The sequence below is a fragment of the Papaver somniferum genome, unplaced genomic scaffold, assembly GCF_003573695.1.
Source record: "Papaver somniferum cultivar HN1 unplaced genomic scaffold, ASM357369v1 unplaced-scaffold_79, whole genome shotgun sequence".
NCBI lineage: Eukaryota > Viridiplantae > Streptophyta > Magnoliopsida > Ranunculales > Papaveraceae > Papaver > Papaver somniferum.
Window position 1 is genome coordinate 1,015,597 of NW_020650859.1, and position 17,807 is coordinate 1,033,403.

General features: G+C 38.4%; 4 protein-coding genes across 10 annotated transcripts; 2 read left to right on the forward strand and 2 right to left on the reverse strand.

Moving 5' to 3' along the window:
- The first annotated feature begins 1,821 nt into the window (after positions 1-1,821).
- On the forward strand, positions 1,822-7,956 carry LOC113344670 (serine/arginine repetitive matrix protein 1-like). 6 transcript variants are annotated; one of them, XR_003357895.1, is made up of 14 exons: positions 1,822-2,039; positions 2,137-2,226; positions 2,435-2,557; positions 2,636-2,803; positions 2,904-2,975; positions 3,120-3,244; positions 3,774-3,821; positions 4,578-5,201; positions 5,290-5,415; positions 5,513-5,767; positions 5,854-6,006; positions 6,108-6,284; positions 6,436-7,372; positions 7,695-7,956. XR_003357895.1 is itself a non-coding variant. In XM_026588597.1 (13 exons), exons 1-13 carry the CDS (start codon positions 2,019-2,021, stop codon positions 7,118-7,120), a joined length of 2,667 nt encoding a protein of 888 aa, XP_026444382.1. In that variant the 5' UTR covers positions 1,822-2,018; the 3' UTR covers positions 7,121-7,634. The 6 variants fall into 6 exon arrangements, 1 of the variants encoding a protein (XP_026444382.1); XR_003357897.1 differs by having other exon boundaries at positions 5,863-6,006; XR_003357896.1 differs by having other exon boundaries at positions 4,584-5,201.
- A 1,227-nt stretch (positions 7,957-9,183) lies between these two features.
- Positions 9,184-11,598, forward strand: LOC113344671 (protein PLASTID TRANSCRIPTIONALLY ACTIVE 16, chloroplastic-like). Its single transcript, XM_026588598.1, has 5 exons — positions 9,184-9,760; positions 9,855-10,319; positions 10,429-10,497; positions 10,636-10,694; positions 10,850-11,598. Exons 1-5 carry the CDS (start codon positions 9,320-9,322, stop codon positions 11,376-11,378), a joined length of 1,563 nt encoding a protein of 520 aa, XP_026444383.1. The 5' UTR covers positions 9,184-9,319; the 3' UTR covers positions 11,379-11,598.
- A 239-nt stretch (positions 11,599-11,837) lies between these two features.
- On the reverse strand, positions 11,838-13,135 carry LOC113344673 (AT-hook motif nuclear-localized protein 23-like). Its single transcript, XM_026588599.1, has one exon. It carries the CDS (start codon positions 12,698-12,700, stop codon positions 11,963-11,965), a length of 738 nt encoding a protein of 245 aa, XP_026444384.1. The 5' UTR covers positions 12,701-13,135; the 3' UTR covers positions 11,838-11,962.
- Positions 13,136-13,813: 678 nt separating this feature from the next.
- Positions 13,814-16,578, reverse strand: LOC113344535 (ethylene receptor 2-like). Of its 2 annotated transcripts, XM_026588489.1 has the most exons (3): positions 16,239-16,577; positions 14,649-16,065; positions 13,814-14,560 (listed from the first exon to the last, which is right to left on the reverse strand). In XM_026588489.1, the coding sequence occupies exons 1-3, from the start codon at positions 16,259-16,261 to the stop codon at positions 14,009-14,011; spliced, it is 1,992 nt and encodes a 663-aa protein (XP_026444274.1). In that variant the 5' UTR covers positions 16,262-16,577; the 3' UTR covers positions 13,814-14,008. The 2 variants fall into 2 exon arrangements, with proteins under 2 accessions (XP_026444274.1, XP_026444273.1); XM_026588488.1 differs by having other exon boundaries at positions 14,649-16,578.
- Between the last annotated feature and the right edge of the window lie 1,229 nt (positions 16,579-17,807).

Below are 17,807 nucleotides of genomic sequence, written 5' to 3' on the forward strand. Positions count from 1 at the left end.
AATCCTGAAGCCTTACAATCTGCCACTGCCCTTTTTGATGATCACTTACTTAAGTACTTGAGACTTCTCATCACTGGTGATGGTGCGGGGTTTGGTCCTCTACAACAGCGACTATCTACCTTTCCCATCAAAGATGGTGGACTTGGCATTTACACCATGGCTGACACTAGCGCCTACTGTTACCTTGCTTCTCAGTGTCAGACTACTTCGGTACAAAAGGTGATCCTTGGTAATTCATTCTCAACTGAAAAAGGCTCTGCTTATCAGTTTTCACTACATAATTTTGCTCAGGTATGTGGCTTGCCTTCTACATACTGTGTCGATGATACTGCCCCCCCATCCATGCACTCCCTGGCAGTCACTTATTTTGATGCAGTTAAGAAGCAAATCCCAGACCAATTTTCTATGTCCACAAGAGATTCCATCCTGTGGCAGTGAAACCGTATCAAGCATGCACAAGATTATTTAATGGATGTACCCATCATTGGGCTTAATCAGTGCCTTGGACCTAGACATTTTAGAGCTGTACTTTGCTATCGTCTTGGTATCCCATTGTTTGTTGAGAATGGCTTGTGCCCAAGTTGTAATAAGACCATGGACATCTTTGGTGATCATGCACTTCATTGTGCTAAGGATATAGTCCCCAAGTTTCGACATGATATTGTTCGTGATGTAGTCGTCGACATTTGCTTCAAAGCTAGTGTGCCTGCTCGTAAGGAAGTTTCTTTGGGATTTCTGACGAATGATGACAAAGAGCTGAAACCTGCTGATATTCTTGTGCTTAACTGGGAAGACGGAAAGGATGTTTGTATGGATGTCACTGGTGTTTCGCCCTTCGCAGGTGATGGAATTCGCTCTTTCGTCCCAGGGAAAGCTATATCTAATGCGGTTTCACGTAAACACTCTAAATACTTGGACAAGTGTATTTCACATGGCCATGGATTGAGTGTTTTGGCTTTCTCTACTCTAGGAGAGTTGGGTGAGGATACTTTGTGTTTTTTCAAGCGTCTGAAGAATTGTTTAGTTAGTAACGACGCTAGTAGTGGTTTTGGTAGCTTTATTTTTCATAGATTAGGCGTTGCTATTCAAAAAGGTGTTGGAGCCCAGCTTGTTACTAGGTTACCAACCAAAAGCTTTGTATAATGATTTCTATAATATAAGTCAATCAATTTTATGATTTTTAAACAATGTCAATACTGATTATTATTAATATTATATTTACTTAAAATAATAATTTAAATAACTTTTTCATTTCAAAAATCACATTTATATTATAATAAAATAATATAGTATTATATTATTAATATTATGTTTAAAATAAATAGTATATTATATTTAATTAATTTAGATTAATATTATATTAAATTAATATCATCATATATTAATATTTTAATATATTAATATTATATTAATATGCTAATATATTTACTTAATATTATATTATATTTATGTCATATTTAATTAACATTATATTTAAAATTAATTTAAATAATATTATAATACTTTAAAAACTAATATCACATTTATTAATTTACTATTTATTAAAAAATACACTATTAATGATAGTTAAATTAAAAATTATTTAAAAATAATTAAAAATAATTTTTTAAAGAAATTCAGTGATTCAGAAATAAATTTACTAATAAATAATATATTATAAATAAATACTTTGATTGAAAAAGATGAATGACCTAATTACAATTTAATTTCTTAGGTAATTTGAATTCTAGGTAGTGCTGGAGCATAGATTCGGAAGCCCGATTGCCTCTGTCTAAAAGAAAAGTGCCTTAAGTAATTGTCGTTTCATATAAAATTCACTCACACGCTTTAAGATTCGTCATCTCTGTGCGAAGGAAGAGAGAGAGAGAGAGGTTTTTTCTGGAAAACTCAAATGATGCCCTAGAATTCTCGCTCGCTCACTCACTCGATTCGATTTACTTCAATCTCAATCAAACCGAAACGAGAATCAAATCTATAATCAAATCCTCTTGGAGATCTCTAAACCAAAACCCTAAATCATGTCAGGCGGTTTCTTTAGGGTTCGTTAATTTCAATATCTTTATCTTCGATCTTTGTTTTTTATGGAATTTACGAATCGATTGTTGATTAATATGATTTGATTGGTGATGTTTGCAGGGGACGTCAGCTGATCAAGATACTCGATTCTCTAATAAACAAGCTAAATTACTTAAATCGCAGAAATTCGCTCCCGAATTGGATCATCTGGTGAGTGAATACCGATTCATCTTGTAGGTTAACTGTTCGATGAATTGTCTCACTGAATATTTAGGTATAGGGTTTAGTAGAATTGATATGAATGGTGGTGAGTGATAATAGTTGGGCCTTGCAAGCCCAGCCACCACCAGCATGCATCACTGCAACTCAATGTTAGGGTTTAGTTTTATTGATGTATTGTTTTGAATGAATTGTTTAGGTGGACATTAGGAAAGTGAAGATGGATGTTGTTAAACCATGGATTGCTACGCGTGTAACGGAGTTTCTTGGTTTTGAAGATGAAGTTTTGATTAACTTTATATATGGACTTCTAGATGGAAAGGTACATTGATTTTGTGTTTTTTGCATTGAGATGATTTTGGGTTTATTTGGTGATCATGTTTTTGTTGGTTTGAGTTAGGAAATTAATGGGAAGGAGGTACAAATCCAGCTTACTGGGTTTATGGAGAAAAACACTGGGAAGTTTATGAAAGAACTGTGGAATCTACTTCGTAGTGCTGAGCAGAATGCTAGTGGTGTACCTCAGCAGTTCTTGGATGCTAAAGAAGAGGAAATTAAGAAGAAAAAGGTCAGTTTCTTGGTCCCTTTGGCATAATTTCATAAATTACTTTGATTGTTTATCAGGTGCGTAATATTTGTATTTTCATTTTCATGTATGTGGATTACAGGAAGAAGCAGATCGGATTACACTTGAGATTCAAAAGAAGAGGGACATTGAGCAAGAGAAGGCTAAGGAGATGGTAAATGATTCATGCTATGTTAAAGTTTAATTTCATAGTAGAGTGGTTTTTTGTTTTGACTTTCGTCTGTCTTTGTTTATGACGTTCAGCTTGCTTCTGCAAATTATTTGGGTTCATATCCTTCTTTACCTCAAACTACTGTAGGATGGCGAGGTTGATAAAACGAGGTCTCAGAGTGACGGTTTTCATTCCCTTCCGAAGCGTTTGCCGCCCGTAGGCGAAGAGGATATAGCATCTGAAGAAAGGAACGGTTCGAGAGGAAACAACAGGTAGGATTTAACAAGTGATCTTTTACAATTAATCCCGCTGGCATGTTTCTGTTTTTGAATGAAAGTTTTGCTGCTATTATGGATGTTCTTGTTATTCAGTCAAGCAAGCATTTCGTATGGGCTTATATTTTCTATCCATTTGTGAATGCTTCAATTATTGATTTACGTGGCTATCACTTTTTTGAACTTTCGTAATCAGTTGTCACATATGAACCACGAAAAATAATAATAATAAATTGGTAGTACACTTCCAACTAGATTGTATGCAAATATCAGTAGATACCTTACTTTTAACTTGCTCAGAAGACTATCAGTAGATCTAATAAATTTTGTTTCAGCATGTAGGAGATTTTCATCATTGAGATTCTAATCATTTGCTTGTAGCCACTGCTGTCATGAGGTAAAAGATGTATTGGTTTTGGTTGGTTGCAAGTTCAAATGGGAAAATGTTTATGTTGAGTTACTGTACTGAACCTCTATTAGCCAATACATATTTCAGAGACTAAGTGATTTTAATCTCTGTTCACAGGCTCTCTAGATCTCCACATTCAGCTCAACGTGGCCTTTCACCTAAATTGTACTCTCTCTCTCTCTCTCAGATAAACTATACAACAGATATACGTTATTTTTATACACGTGTGTAGGTCTTCATGAGTATGATAGGAAATGCTTTTTCTTGTATTCTCTTCCTTTAAATCATATTCTCAGCCCCGACACTAACTTAAAACAACTGTCTTTCTTTCCAGTGCGTAAAATGGCTATTGAATGGCATCCTTTGATTTTATAAGTATAATGGTTATTGAGTGATTGAGTAAGAAAGTAGAGAGGATAGGGTGGTGAATCTGGTGATGCATTCCATAAAGGGAGACCTGACATCCAATTTCTCTATTAGGATTATCTCGTCAGTTAGTTGTCATATCCATCATCCTACAAAAACTACAACCCACTCTAGGACCTCCAACACTCTCAAATCAGATCATTCAGAAAAAAGACACTACAGATGATCTCTTTGGAAGACGACCAATATCTTCCCTGTGTTTGTGATTGACTTTTTTAGAAAAACTGTCAATATCTTGAGAAGCTTATCTTTTTGGTGTCAAAATAAGATAGGTACTTATGTCGCTTCTTTTCTTGGTGTGGTCAGCCCTAAGGTTACTAGATCGACATGTCATGGGAAATTTAAAGCTCCTTTATGGTTGAGATAATAAATTTTGTTGGGTTCTTTGATCTAGTTAGAGTATATCAGTCTGCTCAATGCTGTTTCTTGTGCCGTGTTAGTGCATGGCAGCTTCATAGATGTTTTACTTTTGGCTAATAGATAAACCTTTTGAAGTGGTAGGAAGCAATCGAGGAGCATTTCTAGATCCCCTCCACGCAGGCGCTCTATTTCTCCTGATAGGCGATATCGTTCTCCAATTAAACGTTCCATATCTCCTCGTCGCAGGCCGTCACCACGGAGACATCGATCCCCTCTGAGACGGCGATCTCCTTACTCAAGACGTAGATCGACATCACGTTCATGGCGCAGATCTCGCTCCCCTGCTCGGCGCAGATCTCCCTCCCCTGCTCGGCGCAGATCTCCCTCCCCTGCTCGGCGCAGATCTCCCTCCCCTGCTCGGCGCAGATCTCCCTCCCCTGCTCGACGCAGATCCCCTTCTCCTGTGAGACGCAGATCCCCCATTCCTGTGCGTCGTAGATCGCCATCTCCTGTGCGACGTCGTTCTCCACCTCCAATGCGCCGGAGGTCCCCTTCACCTCGCCGGCGCAGATCTCCATCACCTTTTCAAAGAAGATCTCGTAGAAGATCACCAACTCCTCGACGCAGATCCCCTTCTCCCTTTCGGCGTAGGTCACCATCTCCTTTAGGAAGCATATCACCTCCTCATAGGTCACCATCTCCAATATCACCTAAAGAGAGCAGAAGATCACCAATGGGATCTCTCCAACAAAGAAACAGGTACACTGTACCATATCATGTTTGCAGAAATAATGTTTAGCAAGTTCTTTTCCATCATCATGTTTCTGATTAACATGTGTATGTTCAGGAGTTGTAGTCCATATAGAAGCAGGAGTCCTGCATATCGAAGTCGTAGGAGCTTGAGCAGGGATCGTGAGATTCAAACTAATGGCGTGGGTTCTAAAACAAATCGAGATGATTATCCATCTCAAAGGTTGGTCTATTTACGTTTTCACAATAATTTTCTGACAGTTCGTGATGTGTTTTTTCTAATATCTCATTCACTAATTAACTGTATCATCTTTGGTCAGGGTTCGTGGGAGAAGGTCACCAGTTCGGCATACCCCTGAGAGGGAGGAGGTTAAATTGTCTGATCAGGAGCACAAGGCATTGGATCCTGTGTCACGTAGACCACAAGTTTCTTTGAGGTCACCACAGAGGGAACCAAGAAAGCAAAGTGGTGGTCAGCGCAAGGCACCTGTTCGGTTGCATTCACCGGAAAAATCTCCGAGTGGGTCAGAGTCCCCACCGCCTAAGAGGAAAGTGATTTCTGGGGATGACAAGAGGTCAGTATCGTTGCTTTACATCGGTAGCTTTTTATTCATCATTTAATTCTGTATCTCAGCTTACAAATTTACTTAATTATTTGAAGGACCTTTAGTCCATCAGAGAGTCCTCTCAGGGTAAAACGAGAACAGAGAAATCGTGCTGAAAGTGCAAGTCCTGTGAGGCAGATAAGAGATCACGGTGCTCGTCACCGTGGTAGTCCAGAAACTAGTGGCGATGAAGATACGAGTCATGCCAGGTTCGATTTGTTTAGGGTTTGTCTTTCGTTTTTTTATTTTCTTGTTTTTCTGTTTTGTTTCTTTGCATTTATTTACCGATGCTGTCATTGTCTTGTTTTAGGAGGAATGCACGTCTTTCTCCTCGAAAAAGAACCAGGCTTTCGCCTGCAGCTGCTTCAAAGAACATGCATGACGAAGAGTATTCTCCTGAAGATTCTGCTCGAGATCAGCCTGGTGATGCACGGAGTCGTCATGCAGATAATGTAGAATCTAGAAAGAAGGATCGTGATTTTAAGAGGTCCATACTCACCGAAGTTGTTTACTTTTCTTTTTTAGCGTTTCTTGTGGTTATATTTTCCATGATTTGCAAATTATATTGTAATTGTATTGACCTATTTCTAGCACACAACTCTTAGTAACTTTGCTTTTTCTCAAAATTTTCCTGGCAGTGAGAAAGCTTCTGTGATTGCTGAACGTCCTGGAAGGAATACTCAAAATATATCATCACACAGTTCAGACGTAGTTGACTATGGGCATGGAAGGGTTGAGGATGAAAAGTCTAAGTTGGATGTCATCCCTGATGAACAAACGGGTAGCAAGAAGCGGTCTCGCTCAAGCAATTTGGAAGGCGATGAACAAGGTGACAAACTAGAAGCTTTGCAGAAACCAACAAAAAGGGTTGACCATCAGATAGCCACATCTGATTCTGATTCCGAGGAAAATGAGAAGTATAGGATAGGTGGAGTTGACAAGAGAAAAGAGAAGGAATCAGAGAGGCATCAAATGGCTTCTGGTGATGATGCCAGTGATGATTCTCAAATCGATACCAAGAAGGATGCAAAGAGAAGAAGGAAAGAAGAAAAGAAGTTGCGGAAAGAAGAGAAGCGCAGGCGTCGTGAAGAGCGCCACCGGAAAAAGGAAGAACGTCGTGCAGGCAGGCTAAAATCCAAGTCTAAGGATACAGTGCCTTCAGATACAAAGAAAACCCAGAAGTTTGGTGATGATAATGTTGCTTTGAGGAGGGAGTCTCATCTAAGTGTCACTGAAGAAGATATTGATCCAAAGCAACATGAAATTGAGCTGCGAAAGAGGGCTCTTGAGTCGCTCAGAGCAAAGAAAGCCGTCAACCCCTAAATTGCTTAGTGCCCTCTTGGAACATCTGATCTTATTTTCTCTTTACTTTTCTAGTTTATGCTAAATCATTATCTTTCAGTAGGGTTACTTTTTTCTTATAGCATAGGACAATTCAGTGTTTCAGTGTGATTGTCTGTCTGATATAGTGTTGCTTGCTTAATGTAGTCTGTTTTTACTGGTGGCAGCTTGAACTGGTATATGAAGATTTCCTGAGCTATTCTCTTGATGTGCAAGTTAGTCCACCTTGGCTAGGTATGCTATCCCTTTTTAGGGAATTTGTTTCTTTCATTTTATGCTAGTGGTTGTTTTACCACAGCATTTTCATTAGAATGCTGTCTATGACTCTTTATGTAATCGGAGATATTAGTTATCGGTGTTAAAGTAACCTATGTGCATTCTAATGTTTATATGTTGTATTATGAGTGTTTTCGCATATGCTTATTACCAGAATGCTGATTCAGTTTTCTGGGAGTTACAGAAACATTAATATTACTAGAAAAGAACCTGAAGGTCTTGGCAGTTTTGTTTAAATCTTTTGATTTGGTACTAAATGAGGTTTGTGGTTGATTGGTAGATGAGAATACTTGCAAGTAGGTGACTTGGTTGAGCAGGCCTAATGCAGAACTACTTTTGAACATCGTGAATCAGGTGAAATGTCCGAACATGCTTTATGGACTTCTTATAGACGGAAGGGTTTAGTATCTATGGATAAAATCTGTACATGTCAATAATGTTGTTGTTACATTTTATTTTGGTTTTACCTTTATGTTTTAATATTTTGGTTTCTGACCCTTCCTGTCATGATGTTAGCTGTTTAAATCTTCATTGTTGATGTCCACTGTATTCTTTGTTTTAAAATTAAAATATCTTTCATTTGAGAACTGACTGAAGTAAATACCGTTGCTTTTCTTATTAAGGAGTTGACTCTCTTGCCACATGCTTTGAATGATCATTTGTTGAGATACCCATACAAGACGTCAACTTTTTTAGTATAGGAATTTGTGTGATGTAGTTTATTTAGTTCGTCAGTTCATTTGCTACCATACATTGGAAGAATTTGCTGATGATGCAGGAGTGTTTAGGGAGACTATGTTGTTCCACTCTTGACCTGTCAGCTATAGTTGATTACAGAATGCTGAACGTGCTTTAGCGCATTGTTTTTGTGTGTGAGTTTTGACTTCTGAGCTTATGGAATCCTCGTAGTCTTCATCTTCTTTTTTCAATTTATCTTTTTGATAATTCTGCAAGCTCTGAAAAGACCCTACTGCATTACGAGATTGTCAGGTAGTTGGGTGTCCTTGTTTTGCAGTTCCTCTTAGGGTGGCACAATATCTTTTGTTCCTTTCTTGTTATGTAATGTCTGTACAGTTATGCTGAAATAGGTTTGGTACTTTTACAGTGATGTGGTTCATTCCACTACAAGTGAGAAATCATCCCAAAATTGTTGGAAATGAGCAGTGATATTTGTCATACAAGTGTTCCTAGGAGTTATGCTCCTACAGTCCCTTATCATCATAGTAAAGCTATTTCATACTTGGGCCTCCGGAAACTGTTAAAAAATATTTGACAGCTTGAGCTATTCTGTCATCAGATTATACCTGTATCAGCTTCCATATGTTTCTTTGGAAATGCATTCTCCCTGAAATGCAGTATCTATGCTAGTATTAGTTTTCACATGTCAAAATAATCCTGACCATGTGTGCGCTTGATAAGAACTTATCCAGTTGGATATAAATTCAAGCATGGTGAATAGAGCCTCAGATGCAGGTGTGATAACTAAATGTGGTTCGAGAAATCCAGGTCTCTGTTAAATTAGCATAACAACTTAGTTGTGTTAGCAGCATTTACTGGATAGTGAACTTTCCAATTTGCTTAATCTCCCATTTCTTGACAAAGGGTGGCAACTAAATTATATCCATTCAGTAAAACTCACTGAAGAAAACAAAAAACTATAAATAGGAAAACATCATGTTTTCTGGATAAAACTTAGCTGATGTGTTTGAATCTCATTGGTTCATCTATCCTCTTCCCAATCCAAATAAGCATAACATATCATAGACCACATGTTCACATTTTCCTCTGTTCCAATGAAAAAGAATAATGGAAAACAAAAACAAGAAAAGAGAAAAAAAAATCAGTGTGGAAGGAAATAGGAATTACAGTCTGCAGAGGAAGTGAGATTGTATTTGTTCCCCATTCATGGCTCCCAGTCTCACTTCAAACTCATTTCTCCTCACTACTCCGCCTCGTTCGAAGCAGCTCTCAGCCAGGAGCTACAGATTGACTGTTTTTGCTAAAGGGTCAGGACCCTTGTCTAAATTCAGCCTCGGCAAAAAAGAGAATGGAAGTGAGGATGAATCTTACAAGCCGAGCAATGGAAAGAAAAATTTCTTTTTCGACCTCAGCAAGATTAATCCGGACATGAAGTCTTTAATTCCAGTTGTGAGCAAGCCAGCTTCAGGTTTGTCATTCGGAAACTCAAGGCGTAAGGATGGTAATTCGGTGTTTGTTGCTGGTGCAACTGGGCAAGCTGGAGTCCGCATTGCACAAACATTATTGCGCAAAGGGTTCACGGTCAGGGCGGCCGTTCCTGATCTTGGTGCAGCTCAAGAACTAGCTCGTTTGGCTGCTGCTTACAAGGTTAGTTAACAATCCCTACATTTTCATATTAGATAGAAAATCTGCAAGTGTCAGGTTATAATTCTTGCTTAATTGAGATCAATTACCACCTCAGATCATCTCCGCTGAGGAATCAAAACGACTCAATGCTGTTGCATCAACCTTTAGTGATTCGGAATCCATTGCAAAGGCTATGGGCAATGCCACCAAAGTTGTAGTCACAGTTGGCCCTTCAGAGAATGGGCCTTCCGCCGAGGTCACCCTCGAAGATGCTCTACTAGTTGTTCGAGCCTCTCAACTAGCTGGTGCTAACCACGTTGCCATAATCTATGACGGGACCACAGGAGGGGCATCTTCCAATAACGTTCTAAATGGCATATCTTCGTTCTTCAACAATTTTTTCTCGAGAGCTCAATCATTAAACATGACAGAGTTTGTGGAGGAGTTGGTGGATACAAATGTGAACTACACCCTCATAAAGACCAAACTGACAGAAGATTACTCTCTGGAGAATTCTTATAATGTCGTTATATCAAACGAAGGAACCTCTACCAGTCAGAAGAGCGACAGCAAATGTAATGTATGCGAAGAAACTTTGTAGGAAAGATGATATAATATGATTAAGCTAACATTGAATTCACAACTGTGAAGTAATTTTCTCATTTTTTATATATGATGCTGAAATGTAGGTATCTACGAGCCAGATTGCATCCTTGGTGGCTGATGTTTTCACAAATACAGCTGTAGCAGAAAATAAGGTAACTTGCTCAATTACGCCCCATCTAACGCATTTCTGCAATAGGAAAATACATATATAGATTATCGAAACACTGCACAATAATTCACTCTTTACGGTGGTTAGAGTTGAGTAGTGGGCTTAATGGGGTTATATGCAGGTGGTTGAAGTTTCTACAGACCCCTCGGCAGCATTGAAGTCCACAAACGAACTCTTCAGGTAACAACTGCATCTTACAGATGATGAGAAATGGGTTTTTAGGTGTACATTTCGAATCAAAATGGAAAACACTTACTGAGCCAAAAAAAAAAAAAAAAAGAAGAAAAGGAAAACAATACATGAAGTTTGAATTTCATTTTATAAAATCTTTGTAGTGCTATTCCTGAGGATGGAAGGAGAAAAGCGAAAGCAGAAGCATTAACTAAGGCAAAAGCAGAGGAAGAAGCAATAATAGCTGCTGCGAGAGCTAGTGAAGCATCTGAGGCTGCTAAGAAACTTACAGAAGAAGTGCAGAAGCTATCAGAGCAAGAAGCTCGAGCGTCAAGTCTTGCCAAAGATGCCAAAGAAAAAGCTGAGGCTGCAGGGGCTTCAATGGAAAGCTTTATGAATAAAGCAAAAGGCATTAGTTCAGGTTTGTCATGGGACAAATTGAGTTCACAAATTGCAACTGCTGTTCAAAATAAGGCCGAGGACTTAAACACCCCGGTCGCTACTGTACGGGGCCAAGCCAAGGCTCGAAACTTACCAGCTCAAAAAGCTGTTGTCAAACAATCAAAACCAAAAGCAGCAGTGGCATCATTTAGGCAATCGAAGCCAAAAGTGGAACAAAATGAAGTTAAAAAGGAGGAGAGGAAGATTTTTGGAGGCTTGTTCAAGCAAGAAACAATCTACATGGACGACTGAGTCGACCGATCAATATTTTGTTGTTATCACCTGTCAAGTATTAACATTGTTCAGTAAATTTGAAGAAATGTTGTTTTTTAAAGCCTGAGCTTTTCAGCTCTGTGGTGGTTACATTTGAAACCTCACAGTTTTTCTTGGCCGCACTCTAATTAGTTGCCACATCCTGTCACAGTAGTGATGTCATTGTTCAACCAATATAAAAAGATAATGCATTAAAATATCATGACGTTATCCATTTCTTTTTAGATTCCAAAGCTTTAAACAATCAGCCTGTATCATATCAGTGACCAGAGTTCGAAACTAGTGACCTAAGTTCAAACCTCGTCAGCAACAAATTCAAGAAAAGAGCTTGAACAATGGAAAACCAGTTTATCTGATTCGCTATGATACGAGTGACCTGAGCTCAAAACTCGTCAACACCAAATTTTTTACTGCTAAAAAAAAAAAACTTAAACAATGAAAAAAGAGTTTATCTGATTCGCTACTGCTTTCTGTGGCTGTTTACGAGTATGGATCTCCCCAAAAGGGGAAAACTTGCAGTTGCAATGATAAATAAGTGATTTCTTCTGGTGTTGTGAAATGAACTAGGGAGGTGGAGGAGAACCCCAATACATGTTGTGTGACATTTCACCAACATTACCAACCAGATCATGAGCTCGCCGAGGTGCAGATAGACCACTAGTATTTCCAGAGTTTACCACAGAAGATTGCGGTAACTGTGTTTCCAAATCTTCTCTGCTGCCACCACTATAAGCTGTTGTTGGCTGCAGCAAATCATGATGATAAACAACGTTTTCTTCTTCATCCGGTTGCAACCTCTCATACATCGCGTTCTGAAACGTTGCTGCAATCACCAATACCGGTCCAGATGCTATCAACTCTCCAACAACCTTCCCACCCACCACCTGTCCTTGCCCACCTGATAAATACACGGCCAAACCCGTCGAACCTTGTGGCAACGGTGGTGGAAGAAAAGTACCTGATAGTGATAAAAGCTCGAATCTCCCACGAAGTGTAACAACACCTTCAGGTGACGCCGTTGGTTGATGGAGACTAACGTTGCTGACAACACCACTTCCGCCTAAAACACAAACACCACATTGCCGCTGCAGAGAATATCTTGCAATGCTCTTGAAAACGTCATTCCCGTTTGTAACCTCTAAGATATGACTTCTCATGCCGTTTGTTGCGTCGCTTTCACTAGGAATGATTTTGCAGGCAGGCTTCGTTTTGTTCTTTGATCCAAGTGGACGGCCACGGCTTCTACGTCCACCACCACCGCCACTACTTCCTTCTCCACCTCCTTCCACGATTTCTTGCATGTATATGCTGTTTTTGTTGCTCTAATAATTCTATTTTATTTTTAATTATTTTTTCTTTTTTGGTTCCAGATCTAGTAAGAAGAATCAATCTGGCTGCACCGCTAATTATATCACCACCATGAGAACACTACACATGGTGCTAGTGTTTTGTTTCGTCATCAATCATTATCAACAAGTATACTAGCTGGAAGCTACAGCTAGTGACATGGATTGCGTTTGCAAAAGTTGACTTGTGTGCAGCTGCATATCATTTGAGTTTTGAGTACATGAAATGAATTTTTTTGCATAACAAAGATGAAGCGAAGTTGATTGAGAGTCCATGCAAGTGGGGAACCAAAATTGACAACTTAGAGATAAGAAGAACACCTACTCTTTAAATGCCAATCTCTATCAATATAATCCAACTTTACTGCACATTCCTGAAAAGAGAGACAAGAAAATAAAGGGAGATTTGAGTAAAGAATGTAAAGTAGTAGGAATTCTTTTTTCTCAAAATACTGCTTTATCTCAGTAGGAAACAACATTTATTCCTCTCCATGAATCAAGACCCCTTGTGTTTCAACAAAATCCATCTGCAATTTTACCCATTAGTAGGGTAGGCACCGATCATAATGACGATGATCGGAGTTCGAAATTCTTCAACACCGAAAATTTTATCAATAACAAAAAATAGGAAAATTTATTCATGGAACAACATTTGTATTTTTTGTGTGAAAAAAGAATTAACCCATCCAACATTTGTTTGTATTGAATTTGGTCAACAAGGTTTGACCAAATTCTACAAGGGCATTTTAGTCATTATTTGTCCAAGTTGGTTTGCCATAACAAATTCCAGCACATTTGTCAAGAGTTGAGAATTTGGCACAACCATTAAAAGTCTTTGAAAGGTTTGGTGAACGTGACTTGTTAAGTCTAGATGCTGCCTTTCTACAATCTCTGCATCTAATCCTTGTGCAATGAATTATTGCTATTTCATATTTCAATTTTCAAAGGCTTATGCTGTTTTATTATCTGCACAAAATTTGCAAAACTTCTTCCTTTGGCCCACAATGAAGGTTTGGTGAACAAGATGTGGATTTTTCATCCCTTGACCACAAAAAAAAAGTCATAAAATTCGAAGTAACAAAGAATCATATGCTAAAGCTACTACTGTAATAGACAGAATCATATACATATCACTCGATTCCCCAATCTTCTGTCAGTCTTTTCTTGCAATGTCTAAGAAACCATGTATCAAAACTACACAGGGGGGAAGTTCTCTCTACAGAAAAAAGAGCAAAAGATCGATTTAAGACGACTAGTGATCTCTTACAGTGTGAAGGGAGGCGAACGTGTCTTTCTTGCAAGTTGAAATATTCTGCGCAACTCGTCTTCCATCTCCTGCAGTATAACTGGTTTGCATATAACACCATTGATCCCATTCTGAATACACCAGTCACGGGTTACTTTGTCAGATTTCAATGCTGTCATTGCGATAACCACAGGACGGGTACTCAATCTTCCAAGCGTATCGAACACCCGGTGTCCCTCTTCTTTAAGCATACCTATGTCTAGTAGTAACAGGTGATAGGTATTACCATCTTGGAGAAGGGATTGTGCACATTGATACCAAGAGCTGACAACAGTGACATGGCATTCTAGTTTTGCAAGAAGTTTTTTGGTGATGGATTGGTTAAAACCATCTCGATCTAAGAGGAGGGTATTCATTCCTTTCAAAACTGATCGCGCGGTTTCAGGATCCTTGCACATTGGGTCAATAAGACCTTCTTCTGATCTTTGAAGCTGTAGTCTGATTCTAAAGTTCATGGTTTCGCCGAGGCTGTAAGGTGAATGGTTAACAGATACAGATCCCTGCATTAGCTGCATAAACAAGCCAGTAGACCATGTCAGATACTTGGAAACAGCAGTAGCCTGAAACTGTAAAATTGATAAAGCTACATAAGCTCACCTCAGCCAGTTTTTCGCAAATATTGAACTGAGTCACTCGACCGCCATCTGGATTACCATCATAATGCTCATTCCCATTCCGTATCCATAGACTTGAACCACCAGTTTCTCTCAAATCCCTTCTGCACACTTCAAAATGTAAGTAAGTGAATTTGGGAACCGGATCTTGCTTCCAACCAAAGTACCTAGGATCCAAACCATCCTGTAAATCTTTCTCAGCATAAATATGGAGAACTACAATGTCACAGTCTCCAGCACCCAGAATTTTCCCAACCATATACAGAATGGCTTGAAGAATTCGCGTTTCATCCCCAATGACTCTGTCAGGAACTAGTTCAGAGACTATAATTTCAAAATCTGACTTCTTGCAAGCACACATAAGCTTTGATATGCTTGCAGCTTCTTTCAACATAGAGTAAAGACTAAAATTCCGCGATTTGAGCTCCAATCTACTATCACTTAACCCCGAAACCCCAGTTGCATCTTCAACAATAGCCGAAATAAGAAGTCCCCCTTTTGCAATTGTGTCAACCATCCTTTTTTGTTCCTCTGATTTAAAATTCTCAAGCTGCAAAACTGACAGAACCGAAGCTATAGACCGTGCAGGCGAAATCATTTCTCTACTCATCACACTCCGAAACGAACACTTTGCTTCATTTGCCATCAAAGCCATCTTTCTAGCTTTCCGCAAAGCAATATTCTGTTCCACAAGTTGCTCTTTGATCAGCAAAGATTCCTCCAAAACAGCTGCATGCGATAACGCGACAGCCACTTGATCCGCCACAACCTCCACAATCTCAAGCTCTTGAGAATTCCAACACCTGTTTACCTCAACAGGAAGCACCAAAACCAACACCGCATAACAACACGCCTCGATCGTCTTTGGCGTACCACCATTAAAACTCGAAATCTTAAGCAACGGCATTCGAATCGCAACTCCAGACCCTCTCCCCACTAATCCACTCAACCTAGACCCAGACCCCAAAATTCTTACTCCACTTTCCCGCACAATCTCTACCACCTCCGGATCATCCATTCTAACCGAAACAAACCCATCTCTTCTCCTCAACTCATGAGTAAAATTCATCAGAAAATTAACCTCATCCGGCATCAAAACCACAGAATTCTCCAAGAACAAACACTTGGACAACTCCACAAGAGTCGTGTACAAAATCGTATGGCGATCAAGAGACCTCCTAATCTCTCGAGTCAACATTCGAACATAATAACTAGTCTCTTCCTTTCTCTTAATCAACACCATTTCTCTATCAAGTTCTTCAGTTTTCTTAATCAACAAGCCCTCTCTAATCATAACTTTTAACAACATTGGAATCAACGTGACAAAAGTAATCGAAGTAATACAAGAAACAAGAGCTGTTAATGACTTGAGGATTGTCAAAGACAACATGAGTTTATAACTGTGTGGATCATAAGTGAAAACAGTTATGAAATGAGTTAAACCACATAATATTATAAAAGCACCAAACTGAGTTAAGATCCATTTGAATGGGAATATGATCGAACAACTCACAAAGTAGAACAACTCTAATGGAATTGAGAAGTAAGCTGTTGCAATCAGTAAGTCACTTACTTTCTGCAGATGATGAATATCATCTAATGTCCACATTCCAACAACAGCGTCTCCTTCATCATAACAAGAACACAACATCATGCAAATTAACCAGCTAATGGTAATGAAGATGAAAGTTACAATGATCTTTTGATGATGAAGGTGATGGAGTTAACGAGGATTTGGTATGAAGTGTTGAATGCATTTTTCTAGACAAGGAATCAGTCGGTCAGTGAATGACTGAGAGGAGGAGTCGGTGTTTGTGTTGGGTTTTGAGTTCAAATTCAATGAATCGTTCGAACCAATGAAGGAAAGAAGTTTGAAAGTAGAATTTTTGTTAGTTTTTAGGTTCTAAGTAATGGTACAAATGGCAGGAGAAGGCTTTCGTTTTCAGTCTTTTTTTTTTTTTTTTTTTTTTTTTTTTTTTTTTTTTTTTTTTTTTTTTTTTTTTTTTTTTAGGGAAATGGTAAAACACTCAAAAGAGGGGCCATTGCCCCCACCACATGCAACTTCCAAGAAAGAAAAAACTAGTATTAGTGGGAGAAGAAATTGACTAATTAACAGAAGGAGAGAGCCCCCCTAGTAGGTGGACCTGAAGGAGAAAATACAACAAAAATGAATAACTGATAAACACCCACAAATCAACCATCAATCTGTGAAGAATAGTATGAAGAATCATGATATTAAAGTACAATTCTACAGAGAAAAATTACGGTGAGATCCTACCAAAAGAATTAGGGTCATTCTAATAAATGGGGCCTAAACTAAAATCGGAAAAAAAGGTCAGTAATTTGTTAACATCAACAGATCAACCATCGAACAATAAAATTTTTATGAAAGTACACTAGATATTACCACAAATTAGTGACATTTTAAGTAGAAACGAGTCAAATGACATGAAATTTCAGACATGTTACTTGAAAAGAAAGTGAGAATGGGATACTTGGTAGACCATGGATTTACAAACAGCGGACTAATAATGCTCAAGTACTAATGGTAAAGTTTGGTTTGGGGGATTAATGTGTAGTACCAAGTTGTTGAGGCAGATATGATAAACAAAGACTTTAATGATGATTAGTTCCTTCTACTAAACTCAATACAAAAAACAAACTGATTATTTTATGAGACTTTAATGGTCATTAGCCCCCACCACCAACCTAACTATTTGATGATGTCTTTATCTTCTTAAGTACTAAAGTTTTAGATGCAATGTATTAAGATGAAAACGAACAAATATATTATGTCAAGTTACATTACGATTAGATTCTATATTACCCGAAAACTTAAACCATCCAAAATCGCATCAAAGTATTCAATTTGCAAGCTACTTAGTGTCATCTGTCGATTATGAATGACCATCCAAAATTGAAATATTTCTTGAAACAAGTCTAAGTTTGAAGATTTAGCCGTCTCACGCAGAGAGCATTTCAAATAAGTATAGATACATGACCCTAATATTCAGAGATATTCTAGAGTTGGTTGCTGTATTGGACAGACAGACCGATGCATATTTGATATTTATATTAATACCTAAATTACCCTCCTAATTAATTTTGGATAATGATTAGTTAGTGTTAATAATAGTTAGTG